The sequence below is a fragment of the Rhamphochromis sp. 'chilingali' genome (assembly GCF_963969265.1).
Source record: "Rhamphochromis sp. 'chilingali' genome assembly, chromosome: 21".
Taxonomy (NCBI): domain Eukaryota; kingdom Metazoa; phylum Chordata; class Actinopteri; order Cichliformes; family Cichlidae; genus Rhamphochromis; species Rhamphochromis sp. 'chilingali'.
Window position 1 is genome coordinate 21,364,856 of NC_137949.1, and position 23,756 is coordinate 21,388,611.

Sequence of the window (23,756 nt, forward strand, 5' to 3'; positions counted from 1 at the left end):
ATTTCGAAAGCACTGTGGTCAGTAAAATAAGGAAAAGTCTCGATGTTCACCGTGACAGATGAACAAACATAAGCAAGTAATAATAGGCTCATAGATTTTCCCAACATAAAGAAAGGAAACAATGCCTGGAATAGTCAAAGGCCATATTAGAGACAAACACAGTGCTGTGGTCCATTTGTTATCTACCTATTTGAAGCTTTTTTTCCTGAGCCCTCTACATCATGTTTGCGGCTCAACATGCCCTCCTGCAGCACAGGCTGGCCTCTGAGGGGGTCCGAGGGCATGGTGGCTGCTTTCTCTGGTTCCTTTGGGGTCACCACCGAGACAGAGGGCTCCAGCTCCAGGGAGGCACTCTCTCTCATTTCTGACTCTAAGGGCACCGTCGAGTCACCGGCCATCCCCTCCTGCAGACCCGAACTAGGCTCCGCTTCACCAGACTAAAGCAAAAATAAATAAATGAGTTCATGAGAAAGTGAACTTGTCTCCTTGGAGAAGAGATGAGAGCTGAGTCAGTATGCTGAAACAGAGTTGACAACATTATAAATACAGAAAGCTTGTGCTGATTGAGTGCAGTACTAACCAGAGTCTGTTCCTCAGCAGTATAGAGCTGTGAAGATTCTTCCACAAAGCCCGTGTCTTCTCTCCTAAAGGAAACAGGGCAGCATGAGAGGACTTTTAAGAACAGCAGGTGTGGAAGTGTGTATGTGAAAGAAAGAGAGATCAAATGCGACTCATTGAAAGTCTGCAAAACATTGCATTTGGCTGCTAATACTTTTTTGCTCTGCACAATTTAGGGTATTAATATAAATACTTTCATTTTTAACAGACTAATTTCCTTTAACAGATGCTCACTGCAGTTTTTTGTATTTCTCTCTGGGGCTTAACAACAGAAGGATTGACTTAAAATTACACTGCCTTTATCACCAGACTTACACTTTGATGACACTGCTACCAATTAATACTATGCCCTCATGCATATAGAGTACGAACATGAAAGCCAGTGTGTTGTATGTTTACCTGCTTTCTTTATCTGAGCGTTGCCCATCTTTAATGAACTGCTCCACCTCCTGCTGCTGTTTTCGCAGCTCCAACAACTCCAACTGCAACACAGTGGCGAACAAGGATCAGTAACCTGGCTAGCTACAGGGTAAATGAAACACGTGAAGTAATCAAATTACTGTAAATCACGTGTAAGATTTTTGCATACCGTAGTGAGGCGTTCCAGTGCGGAAAAGCGTTCCTCCCAGGTGGCGGTGGATTTCTCGAAGGCCTCGTGCCTCTTGAGGAGCTTCTCAACCTCGTCCACGTTTTGACCCAGGTCTTTGCTGGTCACGTAGGGCTCTTGAGCGATCAGCCACGCCTCCGCCACAGAAGCGTCTCGCGCAAACTGACAGACCTCCAGCACTAGACGCAATGAAGCCACGTCATCATGAGAAGTTTAAGATATAAAAGTCTTTCTTTTAGATGTGTTCATATTATGCGGCGATCCCTCACTTGTAAGGTGAATGTTATGACTGGGGGGTGCATTATGTGACAAATTGGGGCATTGTTGGAAGTAAGCAACTATTTTTGTATCCTTGTTGTTGATGAACAAAAGCCTGGGAGCTACTTTCTGAGCTGGGATTTATATGCATGAGCTTTCACATATTTTAACCATATGGCCTTTGGGATATAAGTAAAGATTTTTTGTTTTTTCAAAGAGATAATGTATGTAAAGGGTTAGGGTATATTTTCTGGGTTGAAGTATAAGATAAGTGTAATATTACTCACAGAGCCGGAGCCAGTCCCATCTGTCATCCCACTTGAACATCATCTCCTTTCTTTTTTCCATCAGCTGCACCAGTTTCTCTTTGATCTGACACAAGTAGTATGGTCTCAGTTACATATCAGTATTATTAAACAACTCAGCCCCAAGACTGCCCATTATCCTCTAAGAATTAGTATTGTGGAGTAATTAACCAAATATTAAATTCAGGTCGGGGTCAATTGCTCATTTAAATTCTTTTAGCTTTTCCATTTCTAATTAGTGTTTGCTCTATAGTCTCCCTGATGAATGTAAGATGAGTGGAATTTTTTATTTCACGGCAAGCCAATTGGTTCCATTGAGCCAGACAAGAACAATCACTCCCAGAAAAGTAATTAAATCTAATGAAAGCAGCAATTTGAAGCCCAGCTGAGGATGAAAAGGAGCTGTCTTTGCTGTTGAAGGCTCACCTCAGCAGAGTCTCGGTGCTTGCGTGTCAGCAGGGCTTTGCCGAGGTCGACGCAGTCAGTGAATTTGGCTCCCCTGGCTTCAATCTCCGAGCGGATCCCCTGGTGGTACTTCTGCAGGAGCTCAACGGATGAGACGTCCCTAAAGCAGAGAAATGATGGATGTTAAGTGATAACAGGTAATGCATGAAGTTTACCTACCTCTGTTGGTAACAACTGGAACTGCATTGTTGCAGTCGGCTCTGGCAGACTTCCAGTGTTCTCTATTCTAGAATATTATAGTCATGCTGAATATCTTTAGGAAGATGAATTGTGTCACATAAATAGGACAGAGCTATTATCTCTTGTGAACAAAGTGCCATTTATGAAAAATTAAAGCTTTTCTTCTAAAATCAGACAATAAAATATATCTTGCCGCATATCTGAATATTCCTCATTAAGATGATTCATCCAGAAGCGAATTAATATGCAACACAAACAAATCCATTTGGAGCAAATGAGTAAACAAAGTAAATGTAAAATGCAAATGTAAATAGTAGCAGAAATTGTTTTACAAATATATTAAGTGAAAGACATACTTCATAATCATTAACTAAATAGATATGTTATTACTTAGTTGAAGTTGTTCTGTTCTTTTAACTAAAAAGGAAATACATGTGCAGAGATAAACCCCAGGAAAAAAAGCTCCACTTCTTTCCCTCCACCTCCTAAAAACAAATATTGGCACAGTTTTTGGTCTTCAGCTACCACAATCAGATTTTATCTCTTGTATACTTTATTTTCTTCTTCTACAACAAACATGCTACGGCAAGGGGAGGCCAGGACGCCAGGTCAGGGGGGAGATATCATCTCCTCCGAAATATCCGGAGACAGGCTCCGGGATTGGATATCAAGTCGAGTGTGAGAGGAACTGAAAGATCCAGCACAGCTAACCGAAGGCCAGACGGTCCTCATCTGACATATTTGATCACCTGGGCTTCTCCTGGGTCTCTATCTGCTGGATGATGCTCTCCATCCAGGCCATCAGGTCTCGCACCATGGTAAAGAAGCGGAACTTCTCTGCTGTGTCCACCAGCTCCGCCCTGCGTCCGTCGCTGGCATCCAGCAGACCCTTCCAGGCTTCCACCACCTCCCTCTCTGTAGTCTGAATATCATCTGCCTTTTCCCCTGCGTACTGGGCATGAAGCCTTGAAGCGGTTTCCTGGAACTGCTGAACCTGGAGTGAAGGAGAGGGACAAGTCAAAACATGGCTTTAGGGGTTTTTGTTTCCCTGATGTGAAGAGAATCATGTCAGAGAAAAATATTCTTTGCATTTCTTTTTAATTTATTATTATTTTATTTATGTAAAACTAGGAGGTTGAATGACTAGGGAACACTTATTTTTACATTGCTTCTTCTCTGAAATTAAGATTTTTTTATATATGAATATTTAAGATAAGATAAGATAAGATAGAACTTTATTAATCCCTCGGGTGGGTTCCTCTGGGAAATTCGACTTCCAAAAAAAGCACAGCAACGACCAAAGTTACAGTTACAGAACTGTTATATATATATATATACACACACACACACACACACACACACACACACACACACATATATATATAAATACAGAGACAAATATAAATAAAATATACAAAGGGGATAAATAGAATAAATAGGAATAAAAAATAAAAATACAAGTGAATTGCACATTTCAAGTATTGAGTCTATTGCACTGTTGACTATTTACAAAAAGTATTGCACAAGGTATTGTACAGTGAGGTGCAGAGGCACTACAGCTTAGTTGTTCCCCCCTCCTTTGTCCTCCTGTTTCCCCTCCCTCTCCCCTCCAGAGAGGAGTTAAACAGTTTGATGGCGTGTGGGACAAAGGAGTTTTTAAGTCTGTTAGTTCTTGTCTTGGGGAGAAGCAACCTGTCACTGAACAGACTCTTCTGGTTGTTTATGGCCGTGTGCAGAGGATGCCCAGCATTGTCCATAATGTCCATCAGTTTCTTTAATGTCCTTTTCTCTGCCACTGTCACCAGAGTGTCCAGCTTCATGCCAACCACAGAGCTAGCCCTCCTGATCAGTTTCTCCAGCCTGGATGAGTCCCTCTTTGCTGTGCTGCTCCCCCAGCACACCACAGCATAGAAAAGTACTCCAGCAACCACTGACTGGTAAAACATCCTCAGGAGCTTCCTGCAGATGTTAAAAGACCTCAGCCTCCTGAGGAAGTACAGTCGGCTTTGGGCTTTTTTATACAGGTGCTCTGTGTTGCATGACCAGTCCAGTTTATTGTCCACCCACAGCCCGAGGTACTTGTACTTGTTGACCACCTCCACCTCCTCCCCCTCTATCTGAACTATTTGCACAGTACGTTGAGGGTAATGCTGTGACTTTTAACGTGGTCAGTATTATAAGCAGTTTTTATTGAATTTTGAGAGGCTGTGACATTAGTTGCTACAGTGTGGTGTTAACGGGTTAGCAAACAGATGCCTATTTACACATCTGACAGACGCGCAGCAGCATTTGCATTCATTTGAAGTTGTGTTTGGAAATCTGGAGAATCCAGGCAAAATATCCACTGCTTTTAGCTCTGTTTTTATCCTCCACCAACTCCCGGGGGGGGGGGAGTACAGACCTTTTTAAGCCAAATCCTCCACTGTATTTACCAGTTTTTGTAACTTTGGATACTGTTTCCAAAGTTAGTGCTACTGAACCAAATAGAGGCCAAACTAAAACAGAAAGGCTTTCCTTATAAAATAAAATAATGTTTCTTTTATCTCCTCACTGTCTTGTTTATAAAAGAGCAGTTGCTGATGTCCTGCAGCCAGCATGAAACCTTTTAAAATCACAGCACGTCAATTTAAGGACATTACATGAATGATGTTTATGAATGCTGGGAGCCCCTTAGCTGTCTTCAAACCCAAATTATGCAAAGGTGCAAAAGATTTCAATGGCATCAAAAGGGATACTGCTGAATGAGGCCGTAGTTCTGAGACACCTTTCACGTTACATAGATTGGTCTAACGTGCATAAATATTTTTATTCCTAGACCTTTAATTGTTATAGTCTCCTTCTTTGCAATAAGTTGTGGGCAGGGATGGCAAATTTAAGAATTACTATTTGCACAGCTTTTTCATTGATTCTCACCTTTTGAGAAAACTCCTCGCAGTTACCCAAACATTACAGCACTCTCTTCCCCCCTCTAGATATGAATCATCAAAGTTACCTTCTGGCCACTGCCTAGTGCGTTCCCACTGAGTAAAAGGCCCCTTTGTGTGTATTACCTGTTTGCCTAGAGTGGTGATGTCTCTCTCAAACGCGGCGTGCATTCTGTGGAAAGACTCTGCTTTGCTGAAGTCCTCACCCACATCTTCAGGCAGCTCTTTCTGCTTGTCGTGGATCTGAGCCACCAACTCCTTTCCATCATCAAAGTACCTTAAAGAAAACAGATCGATGTCTATCTCTTCAGCTCTGTGTTTATCATCCTACTTAAATATCAGATGTAGTCATCACGTTAGGTTTAATTCTTTGTGACGCTGTTATCGCATGCATATGTTTTCTGTTTTGATGCCTTTAGTCATGCCACAGTTTAATACTGCCTAAATCAATCTATATTCACTTATTTGGGCATGTGACATTACAGGATTAGACACAAAAGCTTCTGTTTATGTCCATTCAAATTACTGGACATCTTTCAGCCTGTGGAGCGGTTTGTCAATACTGTTTTTCTTACTTGAGCAGTTCATAAGATGCTGTCAGGAGCTGGGCGCGAGTGTCGATGAGCTCCAGCAGATCAGCCCAGCTCTCATTGATGCCGTCCTTCCACTCCGCCAAGGTTGCCGCCTCACTGTGCCCGCCTTCGATCAGCTCGTCTATCGTCTGGTTGACCATGTCCACTCGCTCCTGACCCAGCATTCCCGTCTCCCGCGCAAAGTCTCTGAATTTATCCCTCAGAAGCTGAAGGAAAAAGATTGTTTTGTTTTAAAAAAAATCCCAAACAACACAGAATTTATATGTGATTAAGTGATTGACTTCACTTCACCTAAAATCACTGAAAATGAAGTCAGTAAGAAGTAAGAATGAACAAAAACTTTGAAGCTGTGGCAAAAAAAACCCCAGTATGATCAAATATATTGCACAGCTTAATAAATTCAATCTTTAACTTGATCTTCAGATTTAAATAGAAATTCTCAAACCATTTCACACAAGGCAAGTGAAAGACGTTTTAAATCGCTGTGAACACGTCCTTATGTTTGGACTGAAATAGGTTAAAAAAAGGTTAGCACTTAAGCAGAAAAGTTGGGGAAGACCACATGGAAGTGCGCTGCACTAATCTATCCCAGTGAGTGTAAAAACGTCCATCTGTGTCACTTGGATGAAAATCTTTCCCATTTTGTGGCCAGCCTGTCTCCCAGTTTCTCTCCCTCTATGTGCTATAATTCTTTGTATATAAAATACCGTGACGTGATCCAGGTCCTGGCCCATCTCCTGGGAGGATGCCACCACGTCCCTCTCTGAGATCCACTGCTCCAGGTCCTCCACCTCTCGGCTCAGTAGGAAGTGATTGAATGTGAGGTCCAGTTTCTTCCTGCGGTCCTCTGCCAACTCCTTCAGGCCCGCATACTGCTTATCTACCTGGCTCTGTCGCCTGATGATCTCTTCACTGCACAAAAGGTAAAGGGAGAGAGCAGAAGAAAATGAGATCTAGGGAAATTAGAAAAAATAGCTCACAGAGATTGAATTTAGGTTTACTCTAGATGAGGCATATGATTAAAATACCAATTTTGCATGGTTGTCAGTCTTATCACACTAAACCACAACTGACTGGGACAACATGAGTGAATTAGCATCCTGACTAAGAGTTCAAATGATTTTCTTCAGTGTGTACAAACCCATCAGGGTGCTCCTCTCCAAACATCTTTTGGGCACGGTCAGCCAGCTTCTGAATGGAGTCAGCATAATCATCTACCGCCTGCTTAAGGATCACCTGGCGTTTCAGCATCAGCATGGCGCTTTGTTCATCCTAGAGAGAGAAGGAAAAGAAGAGTATGTTATAGTACTCCAGATGAACTCTCAGTGCAGGCTGCCACTTATAAAAAGTATGCCACCTTAATTAAAGGAAACTCAAACCATGTAATTATGTTAATGGATGCAGAACTGCTTGTCTTTTTTAGCATAATATGGCTTGTTTTAATTTAGATCATTAGATCAGATTTGTATATATCTGTGGTCTTCCTCTTAGCCTCACCTTGGCTTTCTCATCAGCGATCATGTAGAGCTCCTGCTCCCCTATCCAGGCTTCAGCCTCATCAGCGTCATTGTAGTACTGCTGGGCCAAGTTGGAGCCATTCAGCCGCTCTCGGCGCTTCACCATCTCATCCTGCAGCCGGGCCCATGCCTCCTCTAGTTCCTTCAGCTGGTCCGTGATACGTTCTGCCTCTGGTTTGCCCTCTGCGCTGGCGGCGATGGCCATTCTCCTTCCTCGCTCTAGTACTTCATCTACACGGGGCTGGTGGCCTTCGATCTCCTTCTGCAAAGTCTGAGGGACAAAAAGGAGATTGTGGACCTCAACAGGGCTTTTTGATATACAGAAACAAAGACTTGATATATTGTGCAGCCGACAAACATATATTCAGAAATATTCATCTGAAAATTAATTTATTACATATTATGCACCAAGTATACTGTAAAAACAAAGCAGATGGAGCTGAAACAATTAGTTACTTACTTAATTATGCCGAGATCTATGGAAATGATTACAACTATTGAGATAATTTTCAAGTTGCTGAGAGTACTTGTTGCTTTTCTTTTATCTTTGACCACTGGTAGTATAACATGACTAATTTTACCATCTTGCTTTGGGGCATTTTCCCTATTTTCTGACATGTTATGGAAGCTGTGATTTATAGACTAATTAAGAAAGTAAATTAATCAATGAAATGAATCAGTGTTACAATTTTTTAGCTAACCACAAGTTATTATGCAGCTATAAATCTCTACCTGGTTCTTCTTCAACAGCATTTGCACAGTTTGAAGATTGTGGCCATGTTCTTGTGACATTGCCAGGGGCATCCTCTCCTCAATCCAGAGCTGGGAGAGAGAAAAAAATAAAGGAAAAGTAGGTTATGATAAGAGGACAGAACGCAGCTGAAATTTGTGAAGAGATTTATAAATCTATGATGTATTTGTTTAAAAAACATCCATGACCAAGTGACTTCTATTGAATGTTTAACCCTTGACCAAATGTCTTAAACAGTCAAAATCCTTTTTTAAGCTCTCTTCAGCTGACTAGAGTGGATTAAGGCAGTGCAACCCATGAGGGATTAAACTGTTCTTTACACAAATTCACCTTAAGAGGAAGTTTCACTGTGAGAGCTAGTAGTTTTGCTAGTTCATACTTTAGGTTTGCAAATTTTAGCAAAGAAATAAACCTTAAAGTTTACGTTATGATAAGGTTTCAGCTTTGTGCGAACACAAATGTAACTCTAGCACTTAACGGCTTTTATTCTCAACTTCTGCTATCGGTCATTTTGTCAGAGTAGTGACTTTGAACACTTTGCTGTGAAAATGGATCCATGCTTACGAGCTCATCAGCCAAGTCTCTGTAGAACTGATGGACAGCTTTGGCGGCTTCAAGCTTGCCCTTGCGCTGGGCCAGTGGGGTGAGGAGCTGCTGGAAGTCTCTCTGCAGGGCCTGCTGCTCAGCCTCCAGTTCCGGCTGGTCCTCCCTGCCTCCGCCGTGCTTCCTGACAGCCTCCTGGAGTTCCTCCAGCTCCCGAGCTTGGTCACGGACCTGGTTCTCCATCATCTGGCATAGGAAAAAAACATGAAGATGAATAACCTTTCAAGGTACTAATCAGGATGTAGCAGACGGTAAAAGTTAGTCATGCCATTTATGTATGAAACTGAGCTCAGACACAGTTTTTAATTCATGTAAATTTTCTAATATAAATTCATAGTACAGATCGCGCTTATGTTTACAATTTAGTATTTAGTGTAGCTTGTGTTCCAGTTTTTCTTTCAGACAAATGCAAAGCTTTTTGGAGTTTGTTGTGTTTAGATGCAAATAGTAAACACAAAGATGATCACACAAAATAAATCCTAAAGCTATAAAGCCTTCATTCCCAGTTATTTAATTCTGTTTAGTGGGGTGCTCGTGTGAAGAGGAACTGCAAAGAAAAGGCAGCATACAAATCTAAAGTGTGCAGAGCATGGTGCATTAAGAGACAAACCTGATGGTTTTTGAGCAGGATGTTGGCTTTAGTCAGGTCTTTAACATCCTCCTCTCCACTCTGTAACTGCTGTTGTAGCTCACCCAGCCACTTCTTCATGTCAGCCAGGCTCTGGTCGAAAAGCTCAGAGCGGTTGGCATCGAATAGCAGCCGTGCCTTCTCCTGGGTGGTGGACTCCAATTTGTCCCACAGCTCATGAAGTTTGGCCAGCTCCTCCGTCACAATTGGCTCAAACTCTGGTTTGAACTCCATCAGCTCCTGACCTTCCTGTACTTGCAAAAAACAAAGACGAATGTTTCTGTGAAGGAAAAACACTGTATGACTTTTTTTTTAAATAAGATACATAAATTATCTAAAGCAAGTGGAACACTTAGTACATGAGTATATTAGTACCTGTGTACATTTCAGATTTTTATATGTTGACATTCAAAGAGAGTGAAATCTGCACACTCTGAGTGTCCTTCTTTTATCCTTCATACTTCTTTTCCTTTGCTTTAACTTACATCCTTTTTATTCCAATTAAAGTTATTTGTTGCACACTAGCTCCTAATAGCACATCACCCTGCGCTTCACTGAACATATTCAATTAGCTTGTGACAGATAACATTTCTGAATGTTTAAATTTTGCAATCACAAAGTGATTTTTGTTGCTATTTTCAGTGAACCGACCCTATATACTATATGCAAAATCCATCCATCCACTGGATAATATCTTCAGCATGTCCTGGCTATACACTCAGTAGGACATGCCAAAAACACCTCACTTAGGAGGCATTTTGATTCATTTCCTCTGTGTGAATCACCACCTTATCGTGGTGGAGGGGGGTTGTAGGCCCTAGGAGCTATGTTGTTGGGGCCGATCTGACCGTGGTAGTATCTCCAATGGCAAATTTGTCCTGGTTCAGGTAGCAGATGAAGAGCCATTCAGAGAGGTCATTCTGGACACATGCTCAGGGTAGTAGTGAGCGTCTGGTGACTGTCCCTTAACCCATGGCACCTAGCCAAGCTTAGTCCAAATTATGTACCTGGGTTCACCCTCCTGTGGGCCCACCACCCACAGGGGGAGCTGTGGGGGTTCAGTCCATTGTGATTTGAGCAGCAGTCAGTCATCCTCATCTTCTAAAACTGTACATGTAATATAAGTAATATGTGATGCTAAATAAATAAAACCTAATTTCTAATCTGTGATAGGCATCTTACCACTTACATTACTTATTTATTGGAATAGCCATGACATTCACTGACTAAAGGGAGCCTTAATTAGTTGTTGTAAAATGCAATTATAAAGAGATTGAGCAGCTCTTAAGCGGAAATCATAATAGTTCAGTAATGAGTAGCGTTTAACTTTTACTGACCTGATCTACTTTGTTGAGCCAGTCCTTGTTGGAGGCCAGCTCGGCCATGAAGGCTTGATGTTTCTGCCACTTGGTGTGCAGGTTCCTGGCCTCATCGTATGATGTGTCTTGCGCTGTCAGCATCTTTTCATTGATCCATACTGTCAACTGAAGCAAGAGTAAGAACATCTAAGATCCATGCAAAAATGCCCACTATACTCCGGAAAGTCATCTAAACATTAACTATTGACGTTTATGCAGAAGCAACTTTACACAAGCAGGATTTATTTCATTATCTTTACAAAACACAGCATTTACCAATTAGTAAAATGGGACCTCAATTCTAAACATTAGGACAGGCAAAAGCACAGCGTTAGAATAAGCACAGCAGGATGTGCTTGGCAAATTAACTCAAATAATCACGAGATAAAAAGAGGAAAACACTGTGATGTCAAGTGCAAGTGAAGGAATAATTAAGCTAATAATTAATGTGCTAATTGATGTTTCCCAATGGCCAAATAAACTGTAAACTGACAGTGAACTTACATCTTGTGTGTTTTGCAGGAAGTGCTGCAGGTCACGGTTATCTCTGAGCTTCTCAGACACCTCCTCAGCTCTTCGTTTATTCTTGTCATGCCTGAAGTAAAAAAACACACAAAAAAAACAAGAAAATGCATTAAACATACAGTATTTTTTTTCTCTAAGAAATCCCTCTGTGACACACTTCAAACAAGATGTAACTCACGTATCTACATGAGCTCTTCCTCCACCAAAAAAAAACGGCTTCTCTGCTACACTGTGAAGAATACCTCTGACTTAACGATCAATATCCATTACTGCAGGTGCCCATCTACCAAGCTGAATTATGGGAGTTAATGGGAGTCGCTCCCATGCCCTCTATACACCGTCTTGTTGATGTCTTTTAATTGCTGATCTGAACAGATTAGATCAGTACCTGTGGTTATATTTTGAAAATAGGAAAATCCTTCACATTATAATCCTGCTAAAATCCTGAATTTCACATTAGATTTTTGCTTAAGTATCCATTGCTTTTCTGTACTTGTATGACTTTTCAGACTGAACTACATTCATTTAACATTCATAGTCACTAATTACTCTACAGATTAGGATTTTTAAATCATCATCAACTCCTTGATCCCTTCTAGAATTGCTGAAATCACGTGAAGCTCAAATACTATTATATCAAAACCGTATTTCTCCAATGCGCTGCCCTTCTGTCAACACTTCACTTGAATGAATGCTGACCAAAAACCATGCTGACTGACCTTTGCTGGATCGAGCCCATTTTCTCCTGAACTTTCCCAGAGTACAGGTTATTGTTGTCCACCAGTCGCTGTCCGCCCTGCAGCGCTCCGTCAATTTTGTCCTCGTTGGCCTCCATGGTGCTCACAAAGTCTTCATGCTTCTTCAAAGCCTTCTCTGCCCCGGCCAACGTGTCAGGTTTGTCTATGTGGGCTAGAGTGTACTCCTGCAATAAATCCGAAATAATTGTATTGGGAAAAAATAACCAGAAAAATGCACGACCTTAAGAAAGGCCGTGTGTCAGCACTGGGCGTTTGAACTGACCGTGTCCCATTCTTTCATATCACAAACTTTTAAATACTTGTAGGATCACTAACCCTTCATTAGCAACTCATCCCATGTGGTAACTGATGACTGTTCCACTTAAACACAACATTAAGACAAGCCATATTATTTATGCATTACCTGGTTGTTGAGGATCGCCTCTACTGCTTTGCCATCTCTCAAAAACTGCTGGAAGCCCAAAGCCTGGTCCAAAAAGTTCTTGCGGCTGTCCCACATTTTCTGGAGTTCATACCAACCACGGTCCATGCCCTTTAGCCTCTGGTCGAGCTGTTGGTATTGAGGATCGTCCTCCTGACCCTGGGTAACCTGAGCGCCAGTGTCCCTCACACAGTGAAAGTCCTCTTCGTGGTTGTTTATGTCTTCACGCACAGCATCGTGAAGGCTCAGCTGCTCCTCAGCCTCTGGCAGCGTGGCGGGCATCTCCTCTGATGCAACAGCTTTCTGGGTCTTGAAAAGCCAGGACTGGAAGTCATCCATGTCTTGAAGGAAGGTCTGCAACTTGCTGACCTCACCCAAAGAGTCCTCTCTGTCTTTCAGGGTGTTTTTGAGCATGTCCCAGGCAGCGTCCAGCTTTCCTCTGCGGGCCAAAATGTCTGCTGCATTCTCCGGGTGGTCCTGGGCCAACTGGTCAGCTTCTTTCCGCAAGAAATTGAGCTTGTCGTCGATGGCGGCTAAATCTCTCTCTATACCGAAAAGTTTCCGCTGGATGGTCATAACAGCTGCCAGGTCATTGCCCAAGTCCTGCGTGGACTCAATCACCCGTGTCTTGTCTCTGATCCAGGCCTCTGTCTCGTCACACTCCAGGCCGTAGTTGTGCAGACTAAGAGCAGAATCTACTTTCTTTTTCTTCTCCTCTACCATCGCCTTGAAAGCCTCCCATCTAGGAAACAATATTTTATATAACAGAGGTTAATACTCCGTGGGTCACTGTTGTTATTAAAGTATCTTTGATAATGTTTAGTTATGGATGTGTGATTTCTTAAAATAAGGAAAGCTCATTTGTCTGTAGACAAATTTCTGCATGCCCATTTTTGCAGTGGTGTGCAGAGCTTGTTATAAACTAAAAAAGTAACTGGAAGTGTGAAGAATTTAACATTGCCTCTGTGTTCAAGTACTAAATTAAAGACTTCTTTTCGGAAATTTTGTTGAATGTCATCTTTGCATTAAAGTAATTTCAAAACCTTATACAGTATTAAATGCTTCAGATATGCATCTTTTAGCTTACGGCCATACCACCCTGAGCACGCCCGACCTCGTCTGATCTCAGATATGCATCTTTTTTGTTATTTGTCTCAGGTATAACTGTGAACTTCGTTAACGGCACCTCTTATTCAGTCGCGTCTGACATTCCTTGACTTCTTTGGTGCGAGGGTGTCTGCTGTCCTCGAGCTGTTTTGCCGCTCTGTTGACATCATCTACTCGTGACTGGAAATTTCCCATTTCTTGAGCTAAAATACTCAATCTGAAAACAAGAAAAGGTTGGTGAAAACAACATCTGCACAATCTACTGGATAAAAATACACGATTAGTAGATGTAATGCTATTTGCAAAAAATACACAGTTTTAATCAGACATGCAAATCTAATTCAGGAGTGATTAAATGCTTAAAATATAATTTGTCTGTGCACCTGTTCTGTACTACTTCCAAATCCTCCAGCTTCTCAGGCACCTCTAAATCCACCAACCACGTCTCCTTCTGGCCCATCCAGAGTTCACAGGCATCTGTCTCACTGAAGATGGTGTACAGAGCCATAGTGTCATCGAGCTTCTTCTGCCTCAGGTCAGCCAGGGACATGAGCTCCATGTAAAGGTCCTTGATGTCTTTCAGTCGTCTCTGGATATCTGGGGTGTTTTGCAGCTCCTCTGGTAGTGCGTTGGCCTGTTTGGACAGAGCATCAATAGTGGCTCCATTCTTGATGGCTTCGTTTTTCAAGTTGCCGTGCTTTTTCAGCAGCCGCTGAGTGGTGTACTCGTCGTGGCCGACGTCATCGCTGCTCATCTGCCTCTTAGCGTCCAGCAGCCAAGCCTTGAGTTCATCAGCATCTCCCTGAAACTGGAAGAATGTCTGCGTGTCCTGAAGGCTCTGTTTCCTAAATGCAGCCAGCTCTTCCAGCTGCTGCCACTGCTGCTTTAAGTCATCTTTGCATTCTTGAATCTTCGGGGAGCCAAAGTGTTTGGCCTCAATCATTTTATCTCCCTCAGCTAGGACCTGCTCAAGATGGGCACGGCGGGCTCCGAGCTCATCTTCAAAAGCACTGTGTTTGCTTTGGAGAATCAGCACGCTCGTCAGGTCTTTGCCATAATCCAGGGAGGAGAAAATTTGCTCCTTCTCCCTGATCCAGCTCTCCAGCTCTGTTACCTCCCACAGGAAGTTCCAGAAGCGGCGAGACTGCTCCAGGCGAGCTCTTCGCTGGGCAGCTAGAGCACAAAGTTCCTGGTAGCACAAGTCCAGGTGCTGCACCCTGTCCCTGATCACCTGGGGATCACATGGCTTATAGCCTAAGGAGAGAGCGAATGACAACATAAGTGTCATCTATGTCTATGTGCATCTATTTCAGCTTGTAAGTACTAACACATATTGCATGCCACTGATATTTATTGTACTGTGTCCAATCCATCTTATTGTCAAGTATATCTGAGGAGGATAAGAAGAAGAAGATGCAGAGATGAAGAGTAAGAAGAAGAAGGTAAAGATGAAGAAGCATCATCAAGGTGAAGAAGAAGGAGAAAATTAGTGGTTGGGTATTATTTGAAATGAATACTTCATAAAAATACCTTCTGCACACTTTCTCATGTTACTTTTTAAATAGTTTTGGACTTACTATCTCCATTGGCAAATTTCAGAGCAGCAGCACTGGCATTCTGTACCCTCTCTGCCTGCAGAGCAATGTCATTCTCCAACAGAGCATGTTTCTGTAACAGGTCTTCCACTTCCAACAAGTGTTTCCCAAAGTCAGGAGAAAGCAGACGGTCCTGCAGAGGAAAAGAAGCAACTTAATTCACTTAAACTTTTAATTTTTACTTTCTTCCTTTAAAAATCTTTTGCTCTTACCTTCATCTCATCCATCCAGCTGATAATGTAAAGCATCTCCTGGAAGATCCTCTGCAGGGTCAGATTCTTATCCAAACGTCCCCTTCGAGCCTTCAGTAGGTCCTGCAAATAGTCCCAAAGACGCAGGACGTTGTCTTTTCTCACATCAATCCGTTTGGCATCATGATAACGCTCCGAATCCAACTCCTTTGAGATGTCCACCAAGGCCTGAACACGCTCCTCGTATGCAGCGATGTCCGTCTCAATAGCATCATGCTTCTTTTTAGCCGCTTCCACCGCTGGCAGGTCATAGCCGAAGTTATCCTGAGGAGGAGAGAATGGAGGGTGCCAAATTATGGACAATTTTTTAACTAAAACGAACTAAAGACTTTTGGATTTAGACTGAAACTTCCGAACAAAAATCCACCATGTCACTCCACAAAACATTTCATAACAGCTTTAGTTCAGCTGCTGTGGGTTTACCTGGGCCACTAGTCTTTGGTTCTCCGCGAGCCAGGTCTCCCTCATGGCAGCCTTCCTGTCAAATCTTCTCGCCATCTGTTCCAGCTTCTCCTGTCTGATCAGCTCGTCTCTCAAGACACGCTCCCGCTCATGCTCCGCCCTTTCCAGACGCTCCCAAGCCTGCACATAGATGATGGGAATCATCATGAGGATTTGCAATCTGCGTTAGTCGGTCATCAAAACAACTACAGCAATTTCATACTTTAAGATCTGAAAATGAGAAAGCTTTCCTCATTTTCAAAGAGTTTAAAAGTGAAGTTCAAGTTCAGAGCACCCCTCCTGGAGCTGGTACGCTTTAAGTATTATGTGTAATGGCACTACAGGGTAGATATCTACTGATACACCTAAGAAATCTTCAACTTAGTTCAAACCAAGCTGTGCTTTCCTTTCTGTCTCAAAGTTCTTTTTTAATTTTCTTCAATAAAATGGCTTTTATGTTGTCATTTAGGAAAATACACAACAGGCTTGCAGGGGTAATTAATTTCATTTGTGTTTTAATTGTTGCCTCGAGCATGAACTTAGCTAAATTAATAAACTCTGTCCACCCAAGCAACCCCAAACCACAAAGATAATCTTCCTGTTACAGTTGATCTTCTGCATTCTGATTTGTCTCCAAATGGCATCCAGGCATCTCACCCTATTGATATCTGCAACCAGGGCTCCCTCTTTAGGTGTGTAAACTCTCTGGTTGTTGGCTCTCATTCGACTCTGGATGGTGAAGAGCAGCACTTCGAGGTTACCTTTCTCTTGAAACCTGAGAGAAAACAAGAAATTAAGTAACTGCACAAAAAGTACTATTGGACATCAGAGACTCAAAATGTGGTTTTAGTGTCAGGGTTACAGCTAGGGAAATCATTATGTACATTAGACGTCCTCACTAAGACATGAAAAATAGAGTGCAAGTGTGTGTCTGTGTGTGAGTGTGTCTTGAGCTCCTGATCCAGTTTCCACTGCGACTGTAATGCGTTGAAGCTGTCACTGACTCACTTGGGTGGCTTCTCTACAGTGCGGTAGGTGTTGAAGGCCTGAAGCTGCTGCTGAACGCCGCTGAGAGAATTTGCAAGTTTCCGGTTGTTCAGCACGACAATGGTCTGCTCGATCCACATCAACAGGTCTGACGACAGCGTCTCGTACTTTTCGATCATCTTCTCCGTCTCGATGGCTTGATCCAGAACCTGAAGAATAAATAAGATTAAGTAAGTGAACGGGGCAAACTCGCATAAAAAATGCACACCACACCTTCCAACTCACCTTTCCTATTCTCTTGCCCTCAACAGCGAGTTGTTTCATCTTGGAGAAGTAGTGGTAAAATGCCACGACGTAAGTGATGATGGACTTCTCATCTGGGTTCTCTGTGAAAACATCTATAAAAGAAAATGGAAAACAAGTCAAATAAGTCATTCCCGGCCAAACCAGAGACAATCACTCGTCTTCTTTCCAGGAAGCACAATGTTCACAGTCACTCGCCTTCTGGGTCTAACAATTTGGTCACACCAAGCTTCTGCTCTGCAACGTTGAAGGCGTTCTGGAGATTGTGGGTCGGATTGGATCTCTTTAAACTGTTATAGTCAACCAGATCAGGGCTGGGAGAGAAATATAGAGGGTAAGAGAGTATATTGCAGAGAGTGAGAGACTGAGCAGACGGATTTCATGTGTGTTTACACTTTAAAGCTGGAGAGAGTGGCTTTGCTATTCATCTCCCCTTACCGATGTTTGTGTATGAGAGCATTGAAGGCCATGCCATCTTTCCAGCTGGTGGTGAAGTTTGTGATGTTGATGCTGGGATATCTGTAAAACAGCGAGGAGACGTCACGGACTGAACAGGAGGAGGCTGCTGTTTAAAATCAGCATCTGGGTTTCATCCCACTTCTCAAGCTTTTAGTTCTGCAGTTTAAAAGCCTTGAAAGAAATGTGCTTTCTCAGAACGGCAGCATCTATTTACTCAAAAGATCACACTTTTTTTTAAAGATCTTGACAGACATAGCGACATAGATTCAGAGAATAACAGCTATATGCTAACAATAGCTGGATGCTAATAACCATACTTCAAATGAACATCTTTTGGGAGATACATTTGTTTTAAAGAGACTGCTCCCACTCGTGCCTCCACACCAAAAATGAAGACAGACACTGATTTGCTTAGTTTGTAAGTCGCGGAAGAAGAAAAGAGGTATCTGAGAACAAAGGTAGCAAAATCTGTCTACAGTGTCTTTTACACCATCTCTGTTAACTAGGCAGGGGGGATTTTGTTAACTTCTGCCATGTTGGGTTTCCTTTTTCCGCATCTACTAGTTGGTATAGACATGATTAGAGTTACCAGTCTACTCATAAAACAAACATTTAATGAGTATATCCAAAAACATCAAAGTACTCCTATGAGAAATATTATTTGTGGCTTAATTTAAAAAAAAAAAAAAAAAAAAAAAAAATGAACTATACACAGCTGCACATTTATCTACTTTAGGTACTACTTGGTTTATTTTATTTTAAATATTTATTTTAAATATTCAAGGAGCAAATATTTGGTCATTTATTTAAATTTTGGCTGTAATTGTTTTATTATTCATTATATTTTTTTCCACTGCTATAAAAAGAAGATTACTTTACATTTTCACTGTGCAGATGGGACATTACAATGAGCATTTGTAATTGTGCTTACTTATGTCAAACACTTTTTAACCGTAAAAAAATTAAACAAGAAAATCGTAGCTTATTTTTTCAGCTTTAAAGACTCTTAAGGACACTTTATGTGTCAGTTGTGAAATAAATAAAAAAAAATATGGGGAATTATAAGATTTTAAACTAATAAAAAGTCAGAAGCACATTCAGTTATTCCCAAAGGATATTTGCAATAGTTTGATGATGCCAGGAGTCACATGTAGCTCTTACCCTGCAGTTTTCATCTGACACCAAAGAAGAAGAGCATCCTTGGCTGAGCGTGTCTCCTTCTGGTCCGCCTGGCCCGTTTCCACAATGATGTCCTGGATCTGAAGAACAGCAACAAGCACAGCTGGATGGTAAATAATGAAACTTAACTAATGTGTCATGTTTGCAATCAAACAAGAACAAACAAGAAATCTGACTAATATTAATATCTTGCTAATGGGTTGCACCAGAAGGGAACAGTTTGTCAAAGTGGCACAAATATCACTGTGAAATGCATCATTTATCACAGCTTTAAGGGGGAAAAAAAAAGAAGGGGGGGGGGGGGTATTTGTGGAAAAGAAAAAAAAATAATGTAAAATGATACATCATCAGTGTTGCTGGCTGGATTCTCACAAAACTAGACATCGGATCCAACTGACAGAAAGAGGAGTAGTAATTATTGAATTTCTTATTTTCCCACACAGTGGGCCAGTAATTAGAGCAGTGATGTGATCTGAGAGACAGGCCCTGAGAGAGGGGCGGCTAAATTTAGCCAGCTTTGGTTCTCCTTGGCTTATGCAGACTTTAAGATACAGACAGGACCAAGTCAACTCTTTTCTTTTCTGTTTCCTGTTCTTTTTTTTTTTTTTTCTTTTTTGTCCTTTTGAAAAGGCTGAATAATGCAGCGGGCTATATTGTTTGAAGTAACATCTCTAAAAATAGAAGAGTTGCTGTCAAATTAAAAATAAATATACAGCCTCTCCAAGATGATAAAAGAGTCAAACAGACATGTTCTGATGCTTTGGATGCTCCTGTAGCAGCAGATAATAATGGCTGGAACCTGAAGGCACGGTTCTGAGGAAAAACAGATACTAACAAAAAAATATATATAACATTGCAAGGCAGCCAGCTGAAACTATCTGAGGCTGTCTGTATAACGCTGCATGCTGTATATGCTGTACACCCTGGCTTCACTTCAGTGCAAATGTAAATGTGATTAGAATGTAATTAAGATTCATTTAAATAAAAGAGACTGCACGCTGTTAGTCAGTGGTAGCATAATTAGAGTATAGCATATGAAGTACAATAACATACTTGAAGTGATTGTACTACTTATAAGATCAGCTAATCAGGTTTGATGAACCTTTAACATGCATGCTGAAAAAACATGAAGATTACGTGATTGCTGAAGTGTAATTCAATTTTTTTTACATATAATAACATAAAAATAATGATATTTTTATGATGTTATTATATGAATTATATAAGTCTTTCTGTCGTATAGTATACATATTAATGACACTAGTATTTTATATATATGAATATATAATAATTGCTGCCTTTTTTTGCGTTCTCTGTCAAAATGATCCCACACTGCTTCAATAATATTAAAGTCAAGATTCTGGGGAGGCCAATCCATGACTCAGTGTGTTCGAAAGTGTATTTTCTGGCATTTCATGAAGGATCCAAATCTGACCAAACTTTTCTGTGTTCATAATTCCATCTGTTTAGACAAGACCAAGAGTCCATAACACCTGTTATCACTGATTTTTAGTCCAGTTCTTGTGTTTCCAGCTTTGATTTTCCTCAGATGTTTAAGAGACACACTGCACACCATGCTGAGATATGACTGATAGTGCTTTGGGAATCATCTCGGTGGCACAAAAATGTTTTTTATGCCTGTCAGTCTGTATTATCAGTGGCATTGCCCGTGGATTCAACTAAAGAAATGAGAAGCATTTATATGCTTTTGTGATAAGCTGTGTTTACATTTACAAAGAATTGGTCTCTGTTTTCCTTTTCTTTTTCTTTAATCTCAATGTACACAGAAAGAATAGTCTAAAACAACATGACACAGACAATCACATGTCCTAGGTTTACCTGGAAACGCAAAATGATGGTCCAAATGAGTCCGAGGATGAGGCGATGGTTGCCATCAACAATGTCATGGGAACCCATGTTCTCCAGGTGGACCCTTTGCTCTTTGAGGAACTGAAGAGCCTTGTCCACATTTTCCAAACAGTGGATACGCATCCTGCCTTTCGTTGGTTTGGGCTTTAAAGACCAGAACAAAAAAAACGATTTTAGGAGAGCATTTCAAAGAAAAATGAATGACTACAAGAGAGTTTTGAGTAATACACAGAATATAAAGAGGAATATAAACTGAAACAGAAATGTTTCTTACCAGTCGTTCACCAGACAGCACTTCCAGCAGTTTAATGAGCATGCGTCCATCCCGCAGGTCCAGGTAGAGGTCAGAGATGCGACAGCCAACCCGGGACAGAATTGAGTTGACCCATTTAGTGAAGGTCTTCTTCTGAACCGCCTCTCGCTCGTCTGATGAGAGCACAAAGTTAAGAAAGAACATGAGCCCCATGAATAATGCAAAATCCTCAGAGGTACAGAGGAGCAGCGCTGGAGCTGGTAGGGATTTACAGTCTTGCACAAGGGCACGTTAGACGAGTGGAAGCCTGGGAGGCTGAAGGAAGAACCTGGCAGGAACATCTGCAAATCTGCTCCAGAGCCACAGAAATCATGCAAGTTAAATTAATTCTTAGTATAGGGTAAAGCAAAGGTGTATACTTCTGCTTCACTGCTGCTAAAAAACATGACGTTAGCATTGTCTGCAGCCAGCATCCACTCAAATTGTTTCCAGTTGTTAAATTCATCTCAGCTAATAATGTTGTTTCACACCGTACATCAAATCTGCCTCCAGGAAATATTATTACTTCAACAGCATAAATGACTATAAGACAATGAGACATTTAAATGAACTTCAACCCCTTCCAAATATTGGAAACACCACCAGACCTAAATTCCATAGAAAACCATTGCAGTTTTTTTAAACAGAACTATTCCACTTCCCCCTAATTTATATTCCTTCACCAACTTTACTGTATTTTAATTAAATGTGATTGGCAGACAGAATTAAAAGACCGATCAACCGGGTGCAAAACACTGTGAGCACCAACAAGAAATGTCACTTCAAAGGAAGAATCAGGCTCTGGGCCTCCAGGCCTGTGACCCGTATGCCGGTTCAGTAATCCATCAATATCCACCTAACAGAATCTTCATTAAACAATCAATCTCGTCAGCATGCTGCCCTTCTGGAGAAGACCTCCTCTGTATGACACAGCCAATATTAAAGGGCCAGTCCTATTATCCCCACTGTATTTGTACAGTGCATCTATTTTATTAGAATCCGAACAGCATGCCAATCAAACCATCCATCAAGCCTCTTAAAATGCTGAAAAATCTAAATCTGGCAGTTTTGACCTTTTACTTGATTATGGAGCAGATATTAGCGGTCACTTCTGCTTAAACTGGTAAATAGCATGACTGCTCATATGGCTTCATGATTTTTTATATAATGGAGGCTTGGTGTCTGCTCACAAGGGAAAAGCTTTACTGTAACTATCAATGCCTCCTCAGACATGATGCAGCGTATTTATGCCACGTGTTGTAATTTTGTTGAAAATGCTCCAAAAAGCTCGGGAATGGCAAGGCAGAAAGATGAAGATAGCATGAGCATCGCACACTGAGAGGTTTTTGGGAGGATGAGCGCTGCCCACATGGTGACACATCACGCTCACGCAGACACTCGCGTCATATTAAAATGTACGGAAGATATTCCTCCTACTCGGCAGCAAAAATAAAACCAATTTTGATGGGACCATATGGCAGAAAGACCCAATGTACTACACTCTGTTTATTTTATTTGTGGCCAAATGCACTGTGAATGGAGATGTGGGAGGTCTGAGTGGGTGTATTGCTATAAATGGGCATTCAGTGTGTTTCTATAAGACCTACCTTAATGACCTAAATATGACATATTACAGTGTTTTTTTTACATATTCACTACATATTTCAGTGTTATTTATAAAACCAACCAACTAACAAAATGTAGAAGCAGTGTATTAAAGTACAGTACACGCACCATGATTCAGTAGCTTGTATAACTACCTTTATCAACATTAACATGAAGTAATCATTTTCTGCATGACTTTGTAAGTCTCTCACATCATTTTAGAGAATTTTTAGCCAGTAATTCTTTACAATTTTGCTTCAGTTCATGCACTTTTGCACACAGACAGTATAAAAATGGATGTGGCCTCTGGGTCAGAAAAATGAAGCCAATGTTCAAGTGCCTTCTGCCTGCATTCTGTCTGAAGGCCCCTAGATGGCAATGGTTGTGGTTGCAAAAAGATTAGTGGTCCTATGCATGTCTATGGGAAAGGGGCTTTCTGTCATGACCTCTGAGAACACTTTTCTGCCGACTTTACCGACTCAGTCACTCGTTTTAGGCCATACTAAATAAAAATAAAGTCTATTTTGTAAATTTTTGTCATACTGTGCCATGTTTAAAATGAATGATCTGTGGTATGAAACCACCATTGGCTAACAAGTTATCAGTCACAAGCCATTATGCATAAGTCACAATCTGTACTTTCTCATCACATCCATTTTTTTCCAACCAAAACGATGATGGCGGAAATCCTCTACTCAAGGCTTCTGAAATATGGCTGAAATTACTCTTATACACTATGTGGGGTTGCAGGCATTTGTTTATGCATGTGTCTCTTAAGAGCCCACTACAACATATCAATCAGGTTGAGGTCTGGACTTTAACTGAGTCATTGCTGCATCTTGATTGTTTTTTCCTTTTTCCTTTTTCAGCCATTCTGCTGTAGATTTGCTGCTGTGATTGGGATCTTTGTCCTGTTGCATGATTCAGTTTGGAGCAAGCTTTAGCAGTCGGACATATGTCCCCACATGTGAGACTAGAATACTTTGTTATACAGAGGATTTCATTGTTGACTCAAGGACTGGAAGGTGCCCAGTATCACCCCTTCATCACCGTGCTTGACAGTTGGTATGAGGTGTTTGTTGTCATTAGGCTGTGTTTGGTTTTGTGTATTATGGCAGACATCTCCATGGTGGCCTTGTCTATCCAAAGGGCATTGT

The 23,756-nt window shown here is 41.4% G+C and overlaps 1 protein-coding gene across 1 annotated transcript in view; it reads right to left on the reverse strand.

Moving 5' to 3' along the window:
- The window catches only part of sptb (spectrin, beta, erythrocytic), a 45,628-nt gene that overhangs the window by 5,827 nt on the left and 16,045 nt on the right, over window positions 1-23,756 (reverse strand). The window contains exons 3-34 of the mRNA XM_080870856.1: window positions 20,977-21,128; window positions 20,673-20,846; window positions 18,816-18,913; window positions 17,634-17,714; window positions 17,394-17,509; window positions 17,178-17,290; window positions 16,914-17,101; window positions 16,563-16,680; window positions 15,888-16,046; window positions 15,426-15,728; window positions 15,196-15,346; window positions 14,002-14,872; window positions 13,698-13,835; window positions 12,494-13,253; window positions 12,052-12,254; window positions 11,312-11,402; window positions 10,787-10,933; window positions 9,432-9,698; window positions 8,783-9,007; window positions 8,200-8,289; window positions 7,448-7,738; window positions 7,092-7,222; window positions 6,658-6,862; window positions 5,933-6,156; window positions 5,484-5,634; window positions 3,183-3,427; window positions 2,215-2,353; window positions 1,771-1,855; window positions 1,208-1,404; window positions 1,018-1,100; window positions 581-644; window positions 187-437 (exon numbers count right to left, since the gene is read on the reverse strand). Of these exons, the coding sequence (XP_080726982.1) occupies window positions 187-437; window positions 581-644; window positions 1,018-1,100; window positions 1,208-1,404; window positions 1,771-1,855; window positions 2,215-2,353; window positions 3,183-3,427; window positions 5,484-5,634; window positions 5,933-6,156; window positions 6,658-6,862; window positions 7,092-7,222; window positions 7,448-7,738; window positions 8,200-8,289; window positions 8,783-9,007; window positions 9,432-9,698; window positions 10,787-10,933; window positions 11,312-11,402; window positions 12,052-12,254; window positions 12,494-13,253; window positions 13,698-13,835; window positions 14,002-14,872; window positions 15,196-15,346; window positions 15,426-15,728; window positions 15,888-16,046; window positions 16,563-16,680; window positions 16,914-17,101; window positions 17,178-17,290; window positions 17,394-17,509; window positions 17,634-17,714; window positions 18,816-18,913; window positions 20,673-20,846; window positions 20,977-21,128 (6,511 nt within the window). The remainder of the gene's footprint in view (window positions 1-186; window positions 438-580; window positions 645-1,017; window positions 1,101-1,207; window positions 1,405-1,770; window positions 1,856-2,214; window positions 2,354-3,182; window positions 3,428-5,483; window positions 5,635-5,932; window positions 6,157-6,657; window positions 6,863-7,091; window positions 7,223-7,447; window positions 7,739-8,199; window positions 8,290-8,782; window positions 9,008-9,431; window positions 9,699-10,786; window positions 10,934-11,311; window positions 11,403-12,051; window positions 12,255-12,493; window positions 13,254-13,697; window positions 13,836-14,001; window positions 14,873-15,195; window positions 15,347-15,425; window positions 15,729-15,887; window positions 16,047-16,562; window positions 16,681-16,913; window positions 17,102-17,177; window positions 17,291-17,393; window positions 17,510-17,633; window positions 17,715-18,815; window positions 18,914-20,672; window positions 20,847-20,976; window positions 21,129-23,756) is intronic.